Below are 18,380 nucleotides of genomic sequence, written 5' to 3' on the forward strand. Positions count from 1 at the left end.
CAGTGAGCCACCGCACCAGGGCCCTGGATGAGCTGGATACAGCGCCAGAAGATGACGCTTCTATGAACGCGCCATTTTCTGGGGTGGCTGCGGACTGCAGTTCGCAGCAGGGGGGGCCCACAAAGCTTGGGCCACCCTGCGCTGTGGATTCCAGCCCCCAGCTGCTTAGTTGTACCTGGCTGGACACAAAAATAGGTCGAAGCCCCACGTATTTTTTTTTTTTTTACTTATTTCATGAAATTCATGAAATAATAATAAAAAAAAAGGGCTTCCCTATATTGTTGTGTACAGCCAGGTACAAATAGGCAGCTGGGAGTTGGGGGCAGCCCGTTCCTGGATGCTGTACCTGGCTGGCATACAAAAATATGGCAAAGCCCACGTCAAAATTTTTGGGAAAAAATAATTAAAAAATAAATAATAATTTAGGGACTGCATCTTTATTAACCCCTCAAGTGTCATTTAGTGTTAAAATAAAGGATTTATAAAAAAAAAAATTGGCGTGGGATCCCCCATAATTTTAGTCTCTAGCGGAGGTTAAGCAGACGGCTGGGGCAGATGTTTGAAGCCTGGGAAGGGGGTAATACCCACAGAGCTTCCCAGGTTGCTAATATCAGCCCCCAGCTGAATACTTAGCCTTTACTAGCTATTAAAATGGGAGACCCCCGCCAAAAAAATGACGTGGGGTCCCCCATATTTTAATAGCTAGCAAAGGCTAGGCAGACAGCTGGAGGCTGATATTAATAGCCCAGGAAGGGTGCCATGAATATTGGCCCTCTCCCAGGCTAGAAACACCAGCCGTCAGCCGCCCCAGAAATGGCACATCCATAGGATGCGCCAATTCTGGCACTTAGCCTCGCTCTTCCACGCTGCCCTGGTGCGGTGGCAGGGGGTAATAGTGGTGGGGTTCATGTCAGCGCCAGCTGCCATGAAGCCCAGGTTAGTAATGATGGGCGTCTATAAGACCACCCCCATTACTAACCTACAAAGTGTTAAAAAGAAAAAACACACACTACACCCCGAAAAAAATAATTTATTTGAAATAAAACACACCATTTTATTTAATTCTTAGTTTACTAAAAAAAAATAGTTACCTGTCCACGTTCCTGCTCTGATCTCCCATGCACAGCTGTCACATCTGGAGATGGTGACAGCTGTGCATGGCTGCTGTAAGCTCACACTGCCGGGAACACGTCCGCTCCCGGCAGCGGGAGCCACTGACTGAGGTCACCGGAGTGCATTCAGTCAGCGCAGCTCCGGAGACCTCCTTTACGGCACTGCTGTACCGTGGGAATTTCTCACGGTACAGCAGGGCCGTAAAGGAGCTAACCGGAGCAGGGCTGCCTGAACTCCGGCGAACCCGCTTATGCAATGACGGGGACGCTTTACGGCCCCGTCATTCTAGCGGCGGCAGCTGTTCAGAGCGGTCACATTCTATGTGGCTGCTCTAAACTGGAGATCTTCGTGGGACACTCGTGGACTAATACGGAGGGGTAAGGATAAGGTTGTGGTTTATTATTTTATATTTTATTACAGGAGATCGATGGCTTCGGGGAATTAGGTGTCTAGGTGAGTATAGGTGTAGTTTTTTATTTTTTACTTTATTTTAGGTGGCGATCGGCGGGGACAGGTAATGTATTAACTAATTTATTTTAGGTAACCACTGGCCACCAATGACATGTATTTAAAATTTATTGGGGACCAAAAACAAATGTATATGGGGGCCTAAAAAATAAAACACTTATAGGGGCAAAAATAACACATGAGGCAGTTTAAATAGCAGGATCAGGCTGATGGGAACTACTGCTCCCATCAAGCTGATCCTGCTGGCACGAGTGGACGGGGGACAGACATAGGCCGATGGGAGTAGTAGTGTCACATCGGCCTATGTCTGCCTGCACGCAGACACCCACAGACATCGCACACACTCGCAGACATCGCACAGATACCGCGCACACACCAATCATGACCGGTCTGATGGTCTGGGAGGTGAGGCTGACCTGTGTGGCCGTGGGAAAGTTCATGTGAGTTCATGCAGTCAAGCATGAACTCACATGAACCCTCTGAGGGCACCGCGTCTACTTCAAATGAACAGCTGATCGGCATCACCTGATACCTCAACTGTTCATTTGAAATAACTGGCGGGAAAGCGCAGCACAGAACGGGAAAGCCGGCGGTGAAGTCTTTTCACTGCCGGCTTCCCCGCCCGGGTCTTTCGCTCCCCGCTCCTTGGTGCTGCGCTCCCCGCCCGGTCCTAACTTACGATGAGGATGGGGGAAGCGGAGGATCGGGGTGGGAGGCTGCGGGGAAGCAGTATGGGGCTGTGTGATTGTTTAAAAGCCGGCGGCTTTTTACCGCCCGCCGGCTTTTGAACAATCAGGAGAATTCTCTCACGCTGGGATGGCATTCTGATGACAGGCTGGATCGCAGCTGAGCACTGCCATCCAGCTTGTCATCCTTCAGAGACACTGCAGCGCACAGGCATTATGGAAACTTCAGATTCCGGTATCCGATATTCTAAAAGTATCGGAATTCCGATACCGCGAATATCGGCCGATACCCGATATTTCAGTATCGGAATGCTCAACACTACCTATGTGATCTTGGGAGTTCCTTTTGGTGGAGTATTGTGTGGCTTTTTGGAGATCGCCCCTCCTCCCTCCACAGCCCCTTCAGGATTCACATTTATACCTAATCAGCATAGGGATCGGACCTGGAACCCATTAGTGAGGCTCAGCACCTGGACGCACAGTGAGACTGTTCCTTTTACTTTGTGTTTGTGGAGTTGAGTTATATGACAAGAATTGGTGTAGTAAGAGGTATTGAGAGCGATCACACCTTGTCTCCGTATATTTTATGTGATTGGACCCTGAGAGCTCTTTCGCTTTTTGTTTGTGTCATTTTATGTGGTGTGTGGTCTGTTCCTGTGGTTTTTAGCCTAAGGGCTTTTTTTTTTTAGAAATATCTTATTAAAAGTTATATTTTATATGACGCTCTACCTTGCTGATTTTCTATTGTCTATCGATTGGTAGTCACTCGTATATTTCTTAGTTGCAAGAGTTCAATAAAAAAAAAAACTACAATTCAAGATTAAACGACATAAAAAAAAATTGTCATTGACTAAATAAAAATGTGGCCGAATCTTCATGTAGATAAGAGAAGCAGCTTTCTTCACCCAGCAAGCTTAAACATTTTCTAAATGGAGACCTATTGGCAGTCGGCTGGTTACCACTGAAATCCCGGAAAGCCACATCGTTAAAGTCCTATGTTAAGGCCATTCACATGAATGGACAGCCATGTAAGATATATAAGGCCTGCCTGAGTGCAAGGGGCTCCCTACATAACATATGTATATACATTATGGGGACTATGGAAAGTTTTTAAAGAAATTCTCACTAAAAAAAAAAAAGTGTGATTTCAGCTCCATCTCTCCTTTCTATGGAGACAGAATCCACGGTTTAATGAGCGGGCAGCCAGTCCTGGAGTATGTGGAGTTATGATTAAGAACCCAGGGACAAGGCTTTGAAATGCCCAATAGTCTGTACACATGTATTTTTATTTTGTTTTGTTAGATTTTAAATATATTTAATAGCAATATTTTTTAATTGAACCTTGGGTGCTGTATACATCTTTTCTACAAATATATTCTCTACCAAGCTGATGACTCTTCGGAGCCATTTGCTTCCTTTATTCCAGTTAATGTGGAAAAATGTCACAATTTTAATGTCCTATACTTAGGCCAGCATTACACAGTAACCTGGTCACACAACCAAAAACTGTACGGTTTTGCTGGCTTTTGCATGTTTTAGCTTGGGACTTCTATGACCTAAAACTCTTTGCTGTGAACGTCTCTTGTAATTTGCAATCTGCTCCCAAACATCCAGCCGGTTTGGATCCTTCACAAGTAGGGTCACGGTCCTTTCACATTGTTTGTGGCATTCACTAGCGATTATGTTGTTTGCCTTTTCTATTTTCTTGCAATTTATTTTATTCTCTTCATGCAACAGGCCAGGAGAAACCCATCGAGCAAGAAACAAACGAGACCAAACACCCAGAGACCATCAATCGATACGGGAGCCTGAACTCCTTGGATTCCACCACTTCTTCAGGCATCGGCAGCTACAGCACCCAGATGTCTGGCACCGATAATCCCGAGCAGTTCGAAGTCTTGAAACAACAGAAAGAAATCATAGAGCAAGGCATAGATTTGTGAGTGGCACTGGCTGGAAGTGATCTCACTGCTTTTTTTTCTTTTCTGGCTGTGATTCTTAATAGCTCGTTTTATTGGCAGCTAAATATAAAGAAAAATATCTCCTCCTTTAATCTAATTTTCTAGCAATGAATGAACTGCAGACTTAGGGGCTGTCTACTTTTATCCAGGGAGGGAAGATATACATATATTTAATCTTTTTTCTTATTGCCATAAACTACTGCAGTTTTTAATTAAGTTGCTCTTCATGTTCTTAACGTATGTATAATGCCAGAATTTAGTTGGTAACAGATCCTAAAAAGTTTTTACTGATTCCTTTCACACTGCGGAAACTTCTGTCTTCTTCTACCAGCCAGGCGGTGGCCTAGAGGACACTTTTCTGGCCTCTCCGTGGTAAATGGGGGCCTATAGATCTGTCACATTTGGTAAACGTACACTGCAGACAAAGTCTGAAAATAAATATTAATTTACTTTTATTAGATCTAAATATCAATTGACTCCACAATATCATGTTTTCTGTATTCATACTCTTTATGGCGCCCCCTGGTGTTAACTTCATTTTTCCAGTACTGTTGTGAAGCTGCTTCTAGTATAACCGTTGTTATTGTCAAGCCTGTTTGCTAGGAATAGTAGTGTCACAACTGGAGTGCTGCAGCTTACTGACCTCTCATCCAGACTGGACATATAAGGTGGACATTCTCACACCAAATCCAGAGAACTATAGGGGGCGCCATAACAAGCATGCTGCCGGTATGTCTGGGCACAGGGGCTTCTTTATTCTAATTAAAGAATTGTTATGTGTTGGGTGACAATTCGACTAATATACAATGTAAATGCTTAAAGGGTTATTCTCATCATAAAAGGCTAAAATTGCAAAGTGATTGTAAAAAAAAGAAGCAATTTTGTAAATATACTTGTTGCTAACAATGTTCTCTGTTCACGAGAACAATGGGATTTATAGTCCTATTGTTTACTGCTCATTGCCTAGGTCCATTGGCCACTGCTGCAGCGTAACAATAGTGGCCAGTCTCCTAGGTAAGGAGTGTAGCGCTTACAGGCTCTTTGCTTGCACGTGCTGCTGTGAAGTTGGCTGAACTGCTGGATTTGGAAAGTTTCAGGGCCTCTGCACTTTTCAGGTGCTGCAGAGGTAAAGCTGTCTCTGCGTAGAGCTTTTTGAACAGCAACATAATGATTCTGCTGGTCTGAACTGTCAATCATGAGAGGCACACCACTCCCCAACGAGCAGGAAGGCCTGAGGAGTGGTGTGCTCCTGAAAAATCTAGATGGGACCACCCATCCGCCTCCAGAACACTACTTTTATTTCTTGCAGTACTTTTCATGAAATGATTGTTAATTAACTGGTGCGGGGGAGGCGAGCACGCCTGATATGTGTAAGTGCAGTGGAGTCCTTGATTTTCACAGCTTTCTGGCTATGCACAGTATTGGGGGGGAAAACCACCAATCATGAATAGGAGGCCTCTGCTGTGTGCTGGGGTGCCAGATGAAAGTGACTCCACCTGTTCTGCCCTGTATACTCTCTGATATGCATCTTGTTTTTGAGTGTTTATGGGACAGACCATTTTTTATAACGTGTATTAGTTTACCTCTATGTTCTTCTGTGTTGCTGGTTCCTCACAGTAATGATGAATTTCACTAAAGTTTTATCTGTGAAGTCTATTGAGTAACCGGTTTGTACATATAGAAAGTACTGTAGATGTCTCACTTTGGAATTACACAAAATTACTTCAAAAGATTCCGGATGGAGGTCGGGGGTAGTTTTTACTATTAAGCCGTATCCAAGCAACAAGCTGCGACCGGGCCGACAAACGAGCACTAAAAGCCTCGCAATGATTAATATCTTTGATGGCTGGAATGAGGCCCTTGATTTAATGTCATCTAGCTGAGTGCACAGCGCACGCTGCTCTGGAGCTGAACTATACAGCTTGTCTTCACATTCGGTTTTCTTACTTATGTTCCAGGATATTTACAGTTCAGAGACATTGACTTCCAATTTTGTCTAAGTCTCAGACTGATTGCACCTGATCTTTGAAGTTAAATGTGTTATTTGCAGCCTAGTCTGACTTCATTGTGTGGATGTGAGCATCTCCTTTGTTATTCATTGTGCAGATTTAACAAGAAACCAAAAAGAGGAATCCAATATTTGCAAGAGCAAGGGATGCTGGGTAATACCCCCGAGGATATCGCCCAGTTCCTGCATCAGGAGGAGCGCTTGGATTCTGTAAGACTTTCCTTTCTATCAGACGTGTTTTGGAATTGGTGTAAAATATCTTTTTTGATAGTGTTAGCCCACTACATTGTCATCTAAAGCGGGTGCAGCAGCAAACTAGGGTTTGCTTAAAATGGTGGCAGGAGCTCGGCACGGCTGATTTATTCCATTGCATCCTCCTCTGTAAAGTATGGATACAACTGAATAAAGCAGTAATCTGTAAGAAGCCAGATTCAGACTCCTGCTCCGCGCTCGACGACGTCATTGTGCCACCAGCGTCCTGCAGGAGAGCGGGCAACATACTTGGCTGCACTGAAGCATCCAATGCCAGGTGAAGAATGTTTCTTTCTTTCTTTTTTATTTATTTTTCTTCATATATTTAGGGCGCAATGTATATTATTTATTAAAGGAGCACCGTGTAGAATAATATATTCAAGGGGTACAGTTTATATTCTGGGGGTGCATTTTCTATTAATATTTTCAGGTGGCACATAGGTATACTCACACTCTCTCTCTCGCGTACTCACACACGTGCTCAGACACGCTCTCTCTCTCACACACACACGTGCTCGCACATGCTCTCTCTCACGCCGCTCACTTTGCTTCCTGAATATATATAGTAATACATGTGTCCCCTGAAATATATTAATAAGCATACACTCTGCCCTTGAATATACTAGTATACAGTGTCCCCTGAATATACATGCATGCATACATAAATACATATAGATGCACACACCATATGCCCCTTGAAATATTAATATACACTGTGCCCCTGAATGTTGTAATATAACTAATATACAGGCTCCACAGCATACAGCGTATATATACATGTTTATTACTACTATATATTCAAGGGGTGCACTGTGTATTTTTTGTATGTATGGAGAATACTGTATTTTAATATATATTTAGTGGGCACAGTATGTTTTTAGGTCATTTGTAAAAAAAAAAAAAAATTATATTGGTTTCATAGTGTTGAAGATAGACATAAATCCACAGAGTTCAACCCATGCCCTAACACAGTGATTTTCAACCTTTTTTGAGCCGCGGCACACTTTTTATACTTAGAAAATCCTGGGGCACACCACCAACCAAAATAGCACAAAATGATACTAAAACAGTCATATTATACATATAGTTAATAATATAGATTCTAAATTTATTTTACTCACTCAGTGTGAAACCTGGGCCTGTTTCGATAAACACAAAAGGGATATCCTGGCAGGAATGGTGGAAAGACACACACGAAGCTCTTCCTCAACAGTTCTCAGTTTCTCCCTGTTTTTAGTTTTTATTGCAGTCAAGCTTGAGAAGCCCAGCTCACATAGATATGTGGTTGAAAATGGGAGCAATGTCAAAATAGCTTTGTTGGCCAGAATGGGGAACTCCTTGGCAACAGATAACCAAAAACTGTCCAAAGGAAGATCAGCAAACTTTAGCTTTAAACTGCGATCTTGCTTCAGTTCAACGAGTTCCTCTTGCTCCTTTAAAGTCATGTCCTTTCCAGCAACGGATAATGAGCTGTATGGGTCCCTAACCCAGTCAAGGCATTCTGTGAAGGCTGAAGAGAAATAGAACGATAACTTCTCCTCAAGAGTTTTCAAATGTCTGCCAATCGCTTCGCACATTGCAGCAGTATTGTCATCATGCAGTTTCTCGGTGAGTGGGAACATCTGAAGGTTGCCACCCTGCACATGTTGTTGCCAGAGCTGCACCTTTAAACGGAATCCGTTCATTTTATCAGTGCTTGTAAGCAGGTTTTCATTTCGACCTTGCATCCGTTTGTTTAGTTCATTCAGATATTGAAATATATCAGCCAGGTATGCCAGCTTTGCACACCACTCATCACTTGCAAGCAGCTTTGAATAATCGGACCTCTCGTTTGTAAGAAATATTTTAAGTTCCTCTCGCAACTCATACACACGGGCCAGCACTTTGCCGCGTGACAGCCACCTGACCTCCGTGTGGAGCAATAAGATTTTATGTTCCGCTCCCATTTCAATACACAAAGACGCAAATAAGCGACATCTCAAAGGTCGCGTCTTCACAAAGTTCACTATGCGCACAACATCATCCAACACAGGAGCTAGATCTGCTGGTAAGGTCTTTGCAACGAGGGCCTCACGGTGCAAGAAACAGTGGGTAGCAAGAACATCTGGGTTTCTTTCTTTAACCCTACTTACAAAGCCTTTGATGCGCCCGACCATGGCTGCGGCTCCATCAGTGCAGACACCTGTGCAGTTTTCCCATGTAAGTCCACTTTTATCAAGATATTCCGATGTGACTTGAAATATTGCCTCTCCTGTTGATTTTTCTGTCAGTGCCTTGCAAAATAGGAAGTTTTCTCTAATGGCTTCACCATCCACAAAACGCACATTGGCCAACAACTGACAATGTCCACTGATATCCGTCGACTCATCAAGTTGCAAGGCAAATTTCTAACTGATGCGCACCTTTTCCAAAACAACTGTTTCAATGTCCGCAGACAAGTCATCAATCCGTCTGGCAATTGTGTTATCAGAGAGAGGCACTTTAGCTATCTCTTTAGCTGCTTCAGGGCCAAGCATCTCATTTACAATAGCTTTACAAGCTGGTAGTATTAATGTTTCTGCCACAGTGTGGGACTTTTTTGATTTACCTATGAGGTCAGCAACAAGGTAGCTAGCTTTGAGGACTCTCTCATTTACCTTTGTGCTTTTTCTCAAAAAAGTTGCCCCTTTCTCATTGTTTGTACGTAAGCGTACAAAATACTCCATCGGTTTATTTTGAACGGAAGGGTGTTTCGTTTGGAGATGGCGTTTAAGTTTGCTTGGCACCATAGCGCTATTGGAAAGCTTCTCACCACACACCAAGCACAGTGGTGTTGGTGCTGTCGCATCCCCAGTGGAAGTAAATCCAAATGAAAGATAGCTTTCACTGTATTGCCTTGAGCTCACCGTCTTGTCTTTTTTATTTTGTCGAACTCTCATACTAGGGCCTTCATTTGGGTTAGAATTGTGTCCAGGGTCCTGTTCGGCATTTGCCTTTTCCATTCTCAAATACTTCTCCATCACTGCTGAGATAGTGTGCGCAGCCACACACTAAAATAGAAGAGTATTACATTATCTGCCACACTTAAAGGACCTCTGCTAGGCATATTTCATTCCTGAGGGCTTAAAAAGCAGCTCTCGTGGTGACAAGAAGCTGATTTAAACCCCCCAAGAGTGAACTTCGCGAGAGCTGTATGTGTGTGATAATAACTTATATTACTACGCTCTGCATTTCCTGCTTGAATTGACACTAGTGACATAGCACTCAGCTTTCTCTATAAGTAGAATAGAGCCGGCTGCCAAGTGCTACGCCACTAGAGTCAATTCAAGCAGGACATGACTGCTGAAGAACGGTACTAATATCATTTATTATTCCATACATACAACTCTCACGGAGTTCACTCTTGGGGATTTTAAATCAGCTTCTTACCACCACAAGAGCTACTTTTTTAGCCCTCAAGAGTGAAATATGCCTGGCAGAGGTCCTTTCAATAAATTATTTATTTTAAAAAAGTGAAATAAAAAAGGATAACCCCCTCATATATTCAATCCCATGTAACCTCATAAATACAGTCCCACGTATATGAGCACATGATTATCAGCATCATATACTGTGGTGATGTGCACTGTACAGCGCCACAGTATATGGTGCTGATTATTATGTGGCTCATATACTGCAATATAAAGGGGTACAATGAGAAGTACTATGGCCATGAGGCCAGAGTACAAGTGCCAGCTCATATACTCAGCATATGAGCTGGTACTTGTAGTACTCCAGCCTCATGACTATAGTATTTCTCATTTTACATTTCTCATTGTTATATGCAGTATACTGCTGGAGTACTAAAAGTACCAGCTCATATGCTGAGTATTCTGCCAACAGTTCATATACTCAGGCAAAAGCTCATATAGTCAGCATTATTGGCGGGCATTACCTTGGCGGCGGGCAAATGCGAGAGTCTCTCCGCTCTCAGGATGACGCGCCGGCCTCGGTGACGTCATTAAGTCGCGCGAGGTTCAAAGCTTGCGCATGTGTTATTGTACACGTCTCCTACATTGTAAGAAGGCGTGACTGCGCATCGAGCGCATTGCCGGGAAACAAAACACAGGGGGCACCATAGTTTGGGGAACTTTCCCCGCGGCGCACCTGACCATGTGTCGCGGCACACTAGTGTGCCGCGGAACACTGGTTGAAAATCACTGCCCTAACACATTGATCCAGAGAAAGGTAAAAACTGTATGCTAATTGCCCCATATTACAGGAAAAAATCCTGACTCCATGTGATGATCTGAGGTTGTGGGTTGTAATAATCACCTAGGCAGGTTAACGATGCAACAATATTTCATTCCTTACATGCATGGTTTTACAACAATTCCAGGTAAAATGGCCAAAATACAATGCTCTCAGTCCTCAAGTTCCCAACCTGGGATCGGTAGTTCCATTGCCTTTGTACCAGGCAATGCTCACTGTCTCCCCCAACTTTTGGTTGGCCCCTAGATATCGTATCTCCCGCCAGTATAGTCTGTAGCCACAGTCCACACTCCTCCAGACGACAGATAACATGACTGAAGCCCATGTATCGTGCAACAATAGCCCTTAAGAAAGTTCATCAACTCCAGACGACAATCCCACAATTGTAGCACATGTCCAGCCCTGCCGGCAACCAATCTCCAAATTCCATAGGCCATCCATCCATGGCTCCAGGACCTCAGTCTAGATCCTCTCCCTTCAACATGACTCTCCCAACTCTGACTAAAACATGTATCTTCTTCCTTTCTCCCTGGGATCAGCCCCCTGAATGGCTTAAGTGTTCACACCCTCCCCCTTAAACATTTGCTTTTAGCTCAAAGAATGAAGAAAATTCCAGAAGCCCATCATCTGGGACTGCATTTGAGACCCCCTGTGGTGACTGCTCCCATGACTTTTCTATCCCCATCCACACAATGGGACTAGTGGCTTGGAGAACAAAGGCTTAAGGCCCCTGAGACACTAACGAGATTAATGGAATTGATTATTTTACATTTCCCTTTAGCAACCTCCTGGCTGACCCTATATATACCCAAGATACAACGAGCACGTCTTCCTCTGCTTACTATCACTGAATGGAAGCATTGATTCCTGAGGCTGAACTGACAAGCAAACAAATTACTAATAAAACACAGCAAGCAAATCTCTAATAAAGCACAATAATAAAATCGACGGAACCTGTGCTCCCTTAAAAAAAAAAAAAGTCTGCATCCCTTAGAGCCGTACATTCCGCTCTACGTGCATTGGTAAAATAGTCTTTAGTAAGTGGCCAGCTCCTCACACACCACATCTGACAATCAGACTGATTCCCTGGATCAATGCCCCATCACAGAATCTAGTATCCATAAACTGTAATTGCAGTGAATCAAGCATCACGTGGGATAAAATTTTATAGTCTCACTACTCTTACAGTAATGAATCTGTGATTGTGATTAAACTATTTTTCCTCTAGACATAGAGGATGCCCCTTGTCACTGCCGCAGGCTTTATTATTTTTTTTTTTTTTGCCAGGGCTGCCCCAAAGCCAAAAAGGTTGAAATAGTTGGGAAATATCTCTAAATGTTTCCAATGTTCCAGTTTGTATTTTTCTCCATTCAAGTCAATAAGGAAAAAAATAAAAAAAATCACTGACTTAGGGCTTGTTACAGATTTACATTTCTGTTCTACGTCCTAAAATTTGTGATGTTTTCTGTATTAAGTGAGTGAGATTTTAAGACTGTATATTAGCGTGGATTTCCAGCACGCAATGAATTGTTTGGGCTTCGAAGTAAAAAAAAAAAAAAAAACTTGGCATTTTCCTTCAGTTCTCTCATTAGCAGTGAGGCCTGGTGATCTAAGCCCCACACCCAGATTAGCTCAACCTCACACCCAGCAAATGTTCTAAGTCATGATGGAGAGAACTACGAGCTGCGGCATCTCCTTCTCTGCTACATTTCTACAACACTAATTTAAAACTTGCAGAAAATCTTGCAAATGAACAAATATGATTTTGCTTTTTTTTTTTTTTATTTGCTTTTCTTCAGTTTATTTTTGGGGGGTAAATTACTACTCAATATTTAAAAGTTTTGACCTCTTAATCTTATAATCTTTCCACAGGATAGGTAATAAGTTGCTGTTAATAGTCAGATAATGAATGAAGTTGTGCTGTGCATGTGGGTCCATCACTCCAATGAAATTGTGGACACCAGTGCCCCCCTCTACTTGGAAATCGGTCACTGATCCAACCCCTGCTCCCCAGTGATTAAGTGATCAGAACTTATCACTCATTACAGGGATTGTCCACTACTAGGACAACCAATTCTCATTCTGAACATTTAACTTCAATAAGATAAAAAGGCCTATACTCTCCTCCTGTGTTGGCGCCGTTGCAGCTGTGTCAGCCATCGCATTTCCGGGCTCATGTGAGTTTGTCATGTGAGCCCTGCGCCCAATCAGAGCTGGCATCACGGTCCACCCACCATCACCTTCAGATGTATCGGTTGCTGGCTCCCTCTTGATTACTTATATGTCTGAAGGTGGGGACAGTGACCCAGCGCTGATTGGGCGCAGGGCTCATGTGACACAACAACCTCTCGTGAGCCCTGGGAGTGTGAGTGCCGACACTGCTGCAACAGCATCGGTATGGGAAGCGAGTATAGGCTTTTTTATTTTAACTGGGGCCAAACATTCAGATTGTGAGGGGGTTATCCTAGTAGTAGAACAACCTCTTTAAGTTGCTAATGGTTGTCAGACCTCTTTAAAGGGAATCTGTTGCCAGGTTTTTGCTATGTAATCTGAGAGCACCATTATGTAGGAGCAGAAACCCTGATTCCAGTGATTTGTCACTTAGAAGCCTGTGTTTTACTGTTATCAATACAATCAGCATTTTATCAGCAGGAGATTATCACTTCAGGACAAACTAGCCTCATGCCTCCTGGTCCAACCACCCCCCCCTGCACTGATTAGCAGCACTCTATCACTATACACTGTACACAGAAAGCTGTTGTGTGGTGTTATACACAGCTCAGCATCTGACTTCTGCTACGTCTTCCGCAGGGAAAACTCTGACTCTGTCACAACTGTGGCACCCAGTAAACTAGGTGATACATTGCTGGAATCAGGGTCTCTATCCCTACCTCTTGGTGTTGTCAGATTACATAGCAAAAACCCGCAGACAGATTCCCTTTAAGAGGTAGTCCACCATGACAAACCCTTTCATTTTAGGGGGACACCCACCAATAGTCTTATGACAACATATTCCGCCCCTGACAACCTCCACAGAGAGCTGTAATATGTGGGGGAACTCAGTAGTAACTGTTCATGTTCCTTACAGTGCCAACGCAGGGTTAATGAAACATTGCACAGTTCTTATTGACGGTATTGATCTGATTCTATGGAAGGGCCTCCATAGTAAGATTTCCCCTTTCCTTCCTGACTAATAGATTAGGTCCTGGCTGGAAGACCATTCAGTATTAAATAGGAATTCCCTAAATCCATCCATGTGTTTTCTGATGTCAGATATTTTGGGAGAATATGCTGCTGAAGGCATTATAACTCCTTTCCTTCAGGAACGTGTGTCTGGCTTTGGAGTCGGTTTACCAACCTTTTCATTTGCTCAATATTTTCTGTTACAGACTCAGGTTGGAGAGTTCCTAGGAGACAATGATAAATTTAACAAAGAAGTCATGTACGCATATGTGGACCAGCATGACTTTTTGGGGAAGGACTTTGTGTCTGCCCTGAGAATGTTTCTGGAAGGCTTCCGCCTTCCTGGTGAAGCCCAAAAAATTGACCGACTTATGGAGAAGTTTGCCGCTCGATACCTGGAGTGCAATCAGGGGTAAGCTCCACTGTTCTTTAGAGATGGTACAAAGCGATATTACAGGACAAGGTCAGGTCAGTAATCTGTCACCTATGGAGATCAGTTAGCATGTTATTACGTGCCTCAGTAGGCGAGTCTGGGATCCTGCTTACTGTGTGGGATCCAGAGGTGGCCCTAATATTCTGTGGCTAGGCCATAAATTACAAGTTGTGAATAGTCCTTTATGGACAACGATGGCTGCAGCTTTAAAGGTATGTTCACACAGAGTAAATTTCATGTGGAATCCAATATACTGAAATCCTTGTGTGCTCCATCTTCCATTGATTTTATTAGAAATCCTTGGAGGATGACTTAAATCTTCAAATCCACGGCAGAAGTCGGAGTCTCTCACATTTCTACTGCAAATTCTCAGGCAAATACTGCTCTAATTTATCAACTTGAAAAATCATTTGAATATCCCTAAGGGTTTAAAATGATGTACTAATAGGTCACTTTCTAACGATTCCTTTGAAAGGAAGCAATTGTTTGCTGAAAAGTAAGAAAAAATATCAGGTGGGGTCTGCAGTGGAGAATCAGAGGCTTGTGACTATGTGACCATTGCTTGGCTAGGTATGGCTGACGTTACTGGACACCATTACTGTGGATATAGTCAGTACGTCCAGTATAAGCTGCCATCCTCTCCAGCTCACTAATGTCACGTGTGATTTATAGCCTCTGAATGTAATTAGACTTCAGCACACACATCCGGCTTTATGTGATTTCTTATCAGAGCCACTACTGCAGATGATTGCAGTTAGGGAAAAATATAGCTGGTGCACAACACAAACCACAAGGACTGAGTCCTGATTACTTTTATTACAGCATTCAAGGACACTATTCACATTAGACTAATGTCGGCCAAAGCCGCCAATATTGATGAGTTCAGCCTACCATCTAATGTGTTTGGCGGCCTACCACAGATGACTATTGGGGAAGAGGAAGATCTGGCATGGCCGGTTCGGATTGCAGAGCCTTTTTCATACCTAGATCATCTGTATGTTATGGTGAATAGTTTATATTGCAATGTACCTTGTAACCTGGCAGAGGAGGGCCGGTGGTTCCTTACTATGGGTACACCTGATTGATATGTATAGTCTAGTGCCTTTTAATTGTTTTTTATTTCTTTTTTATCCTTTTAATGTTTGTACAATAAAATTGGACATTTTTAGTCGATTCCTATGTATTTGCTTATCCATTTTTCTTCTTTGTTACTTGCTTAGTATGTGTTAGGATGATCCCAATTATCTGGTGGTGCCCTCTTTGCTAGCATTTTTGGTTCTCTAAGGGATAAGCCACAGCCAGAGATGACTGGCAGCGACTCTCTCTCATAGACAACACAGAATGGCTCGGCCAAGTGAATGCTCCTTTGTATAGGGGAGGTCGGGAGAGATAGTAACCGGCTGAACCATCATTCAGCTGATCACTATCTAAAATGTATGGACGGCTTTAGCCTCCTATTAGTGTCACCTTTCATCCCCCCCCCCCTTTATTTTAAGTGCAGTTTTATGTTTTCAATATCACTTCTTTTTATTCCGCAGACAGACCTTGTTTGCCAGCGCTGACACGGCTTACGTTCTGGCGTACTCAATCATTATGCTGACAACAGATCTTCATAGCCCTCAGGTATGTGACGGGTAACTGATTTCTGGAAATATAACATAATAATAATAATGCAGAGCTTGATTACAATAGTAGTAAATCCTAAATATGACACAGCAAATACAGAAAATATCTCCAATCTGGGGTGTGGGAGTACGAGTACAGCATACAAAGTAGCCACAGTCAACCGAGAAAAAAAATGAACTGGAGTATAAGTTATGTATGGAAAATATAAGTGCATGTTCGCACTGGCCACTAAACAGACAAAACCTAAGATGGAAACAAAATGAACATATACCCTGCTGTAAGTAAAAGCAATAGTGCGTATAAATCACATAGGGTACTTGGTAACCACCGTTTTTCCATACAAAAAAAAGAGTAAAAGCCATCTCACCAGAGTGAAGGTGTACCCAAATCGGCATGTGCTAACCTCTAGTATTTAAAGGTTAAGTTTGACACATGGTAAGATTTTAATACTAGAGGTTAGGACCATCCTGTTTTATGTGCACCTTGACGCTGGTGGGATGGCTTTTACCTTTTTTTTTTATTTCAAGAATGGTATTTACTACCTACCCAATGTTAAAGTAACCACAGTGAATGTGATGTCTTTATTTATTTATTTTTTAATATAAAGAAGATTCATTTGCTCAAGAGAGAATATGTGACCATGTCAGATCCCTTTAAATAAGTTAAAGGGGTCTTTCTCCTAATAAAAATGCCAGTAATAACTGCCCTGGTAATACTATGGCACGCCATAGAGTTATTGATGTGTCATTCTCGGCACATGGCCACACTGACATCACCGCAATCGGTTATTGTCTGCCATGGCCATTTGACTGCAACAGACTAAATAAAAACTAACGAGGGACCTTGTTAAAAATGAAAGTCACCAAAGGGATTCCTCTAGTGTCCTGAGCACCTACAAGGTCACGTAACTCAACCCAAGGAAATACGTTCACAAAATAACTGAAGATAAATTGCGGCTTTATTGGTGAATTTCCATGAGCTTCATGGGGAACTCTAAATCCACAACATAGCCAGTTCTTCATAGATTTCTCTACAGGTCACCTGTGGGTTTGCAGCAAAATCCACAAGACCAAAATTTAAGTAAAAAAACAAAACTGCAAACAAAAAAACGTCAGAAATCAAATAAAATCCTGATTATCCCCTATGCTGCTGATTTCTCTTATCCTAGCAGACTTTCAGTGACGTTCTCCCTGCATCCCAGCCTCCTGTGGTGACATTGCATTCTATGTGAACGCTGCAGCCAGTCTTAGTCTCTAGCAGTCACATAGGGGGCATTGTGTGTTGTGGATGGAGACGGCCTGATTCATGAACTCATCCGTTCAGGTGGTATACTTTATTAGCTCTATTCCGCACTTTTAGGGACACGTACTGGATACTTTGTCAATAGCAAAATGTAAGCAAGCTTTTGATCACCTAAAGTCGAATTATTGATCACTGAAATAATGGTTATTGCCATGGAGGGTGATATATGGATGCATATACATTCTCACTCTCATAGATATAGATCAGGGTTCCTTTCCTAAACCCTCATAAATATTGGCTGTCTGATTTCTTATACTGATTATTCTTCATTTTTACCTTTATGGCCTTTATTGTAATGTAGGTGAAGAATAAAATGACAAAGGAACAGTATATCAAAATGAACCGCGGTATTAACGACAGCAAAGATCTTCCTGAAGAGTATCTGTCTTCTATCTATAACGAGATTGCGGGAAAGAAAATTTCCATGAAGGAGACAAAGGAGCTCGCAATCACAACCAAATCCTCAAAACCAAGTGAGTGAAATGAACCACATCCCATATGATTTCAATACGTACAGCCATACCTACATTCTCTGAGCCGAGATGTCCATTTTTGTGACTGCCATTTATCTGATTGAGACTTGCAAAAACCCGTGTGCTTACAGAAAACCGTGTGCTTTCTGTAGAAACAACCTCTTTCAGATGTATTGAATAGATATCAAGCCATCAGATCTGCCATGTGGGAGCATGCCCTAATAGTGTACCCAAGGATATGTATGTGCTCACAGTGGTTACCCCATTTAGACCTTGCCTTATCCTGGATCTCCTCATACCTTTCCAACTGCACATTTAGCGTTTCCCACTGCCATACTACCTTCTCACCTCGCCCTCTCTCTTTTGGAGTCCCTCAAGGCTCTGTCCTAGGACCCATACTTTTCTCCATCTACACCCTTGGCCTAGGAAAACTCATAAGGTCCCATGGCTTCCAGTATCACCTATACGCTGACGACACCCAGATCTACCTCTCTGGCCCAGACATCATCTCTTTGTCCAGAGTCCCAGAGTGTTTATGAGCCATATCGTCCTTCTTCTCCTCTCGCTTCCTTGCTTCCTCAAGCTCAGTGTGCACAAAACTGAACTCTTCATCTTTCCTCCATTTCACGTACCCTCCCTACCTGA

General features: G+C 42.8%; 1 protein-coding gene across 2 annotated transcripts in view; it reads left to right on the forward strand.

Annotated features, from left to right (window-relative positions):
- ARFGEF1 (ARF guanine nucleotide exchange factor 1) overlaps positions 1 to 18,380 on the forward strand; it is a 189,811-nt gene that overhangs the window by 102,278 nt on the left and 69,153 nt on the right. For both annotated transcript variants that reach the window (XM_073679428.1, XM_073679429.1), the window contains exons 14-18: positions 4,005 to 4,206; positions 6,335 to 6,446; positions 14,108 to 14,313; positions 15,873 to 15,957; positions 17,564 to 17,735. In XM_073679428.1, the coding sequence (XP_073535529.1) occupies positions 4,005 to 4,206; positions 6,335 to 6,446; positions 14,108 to 14,313; positions 15,873 to 15,957; positions 17,564 to 17,735 (777 nt within the window). The remainder of the gene's footprint in view (positions 1 to 4,004; positions 4,207 to 6,334; positions 6,447 to 14,107; positions 14,314 to 15,872; positions 15,958 to 17,563; positions 17,736 to 18,380) is intronic.

Source organism: Phyllobates terribilis, unplaced genomic scaffold, assembly GCF_046119375.1.
Source record: "Phyllobates terribilis strain yellow unplaced genomic scaffold, ASM4611937v1 Scaffold_4__5_contigs__length_816908805, whole genome shotgun sequence".
In the NCBI taxonomy this organism is placed as follows: Eukaryota; Metazoa; Chordata; class Amphibia; order Anura; family Dendrobatidae; genus Phyllobates; species Phyllobates terribilis.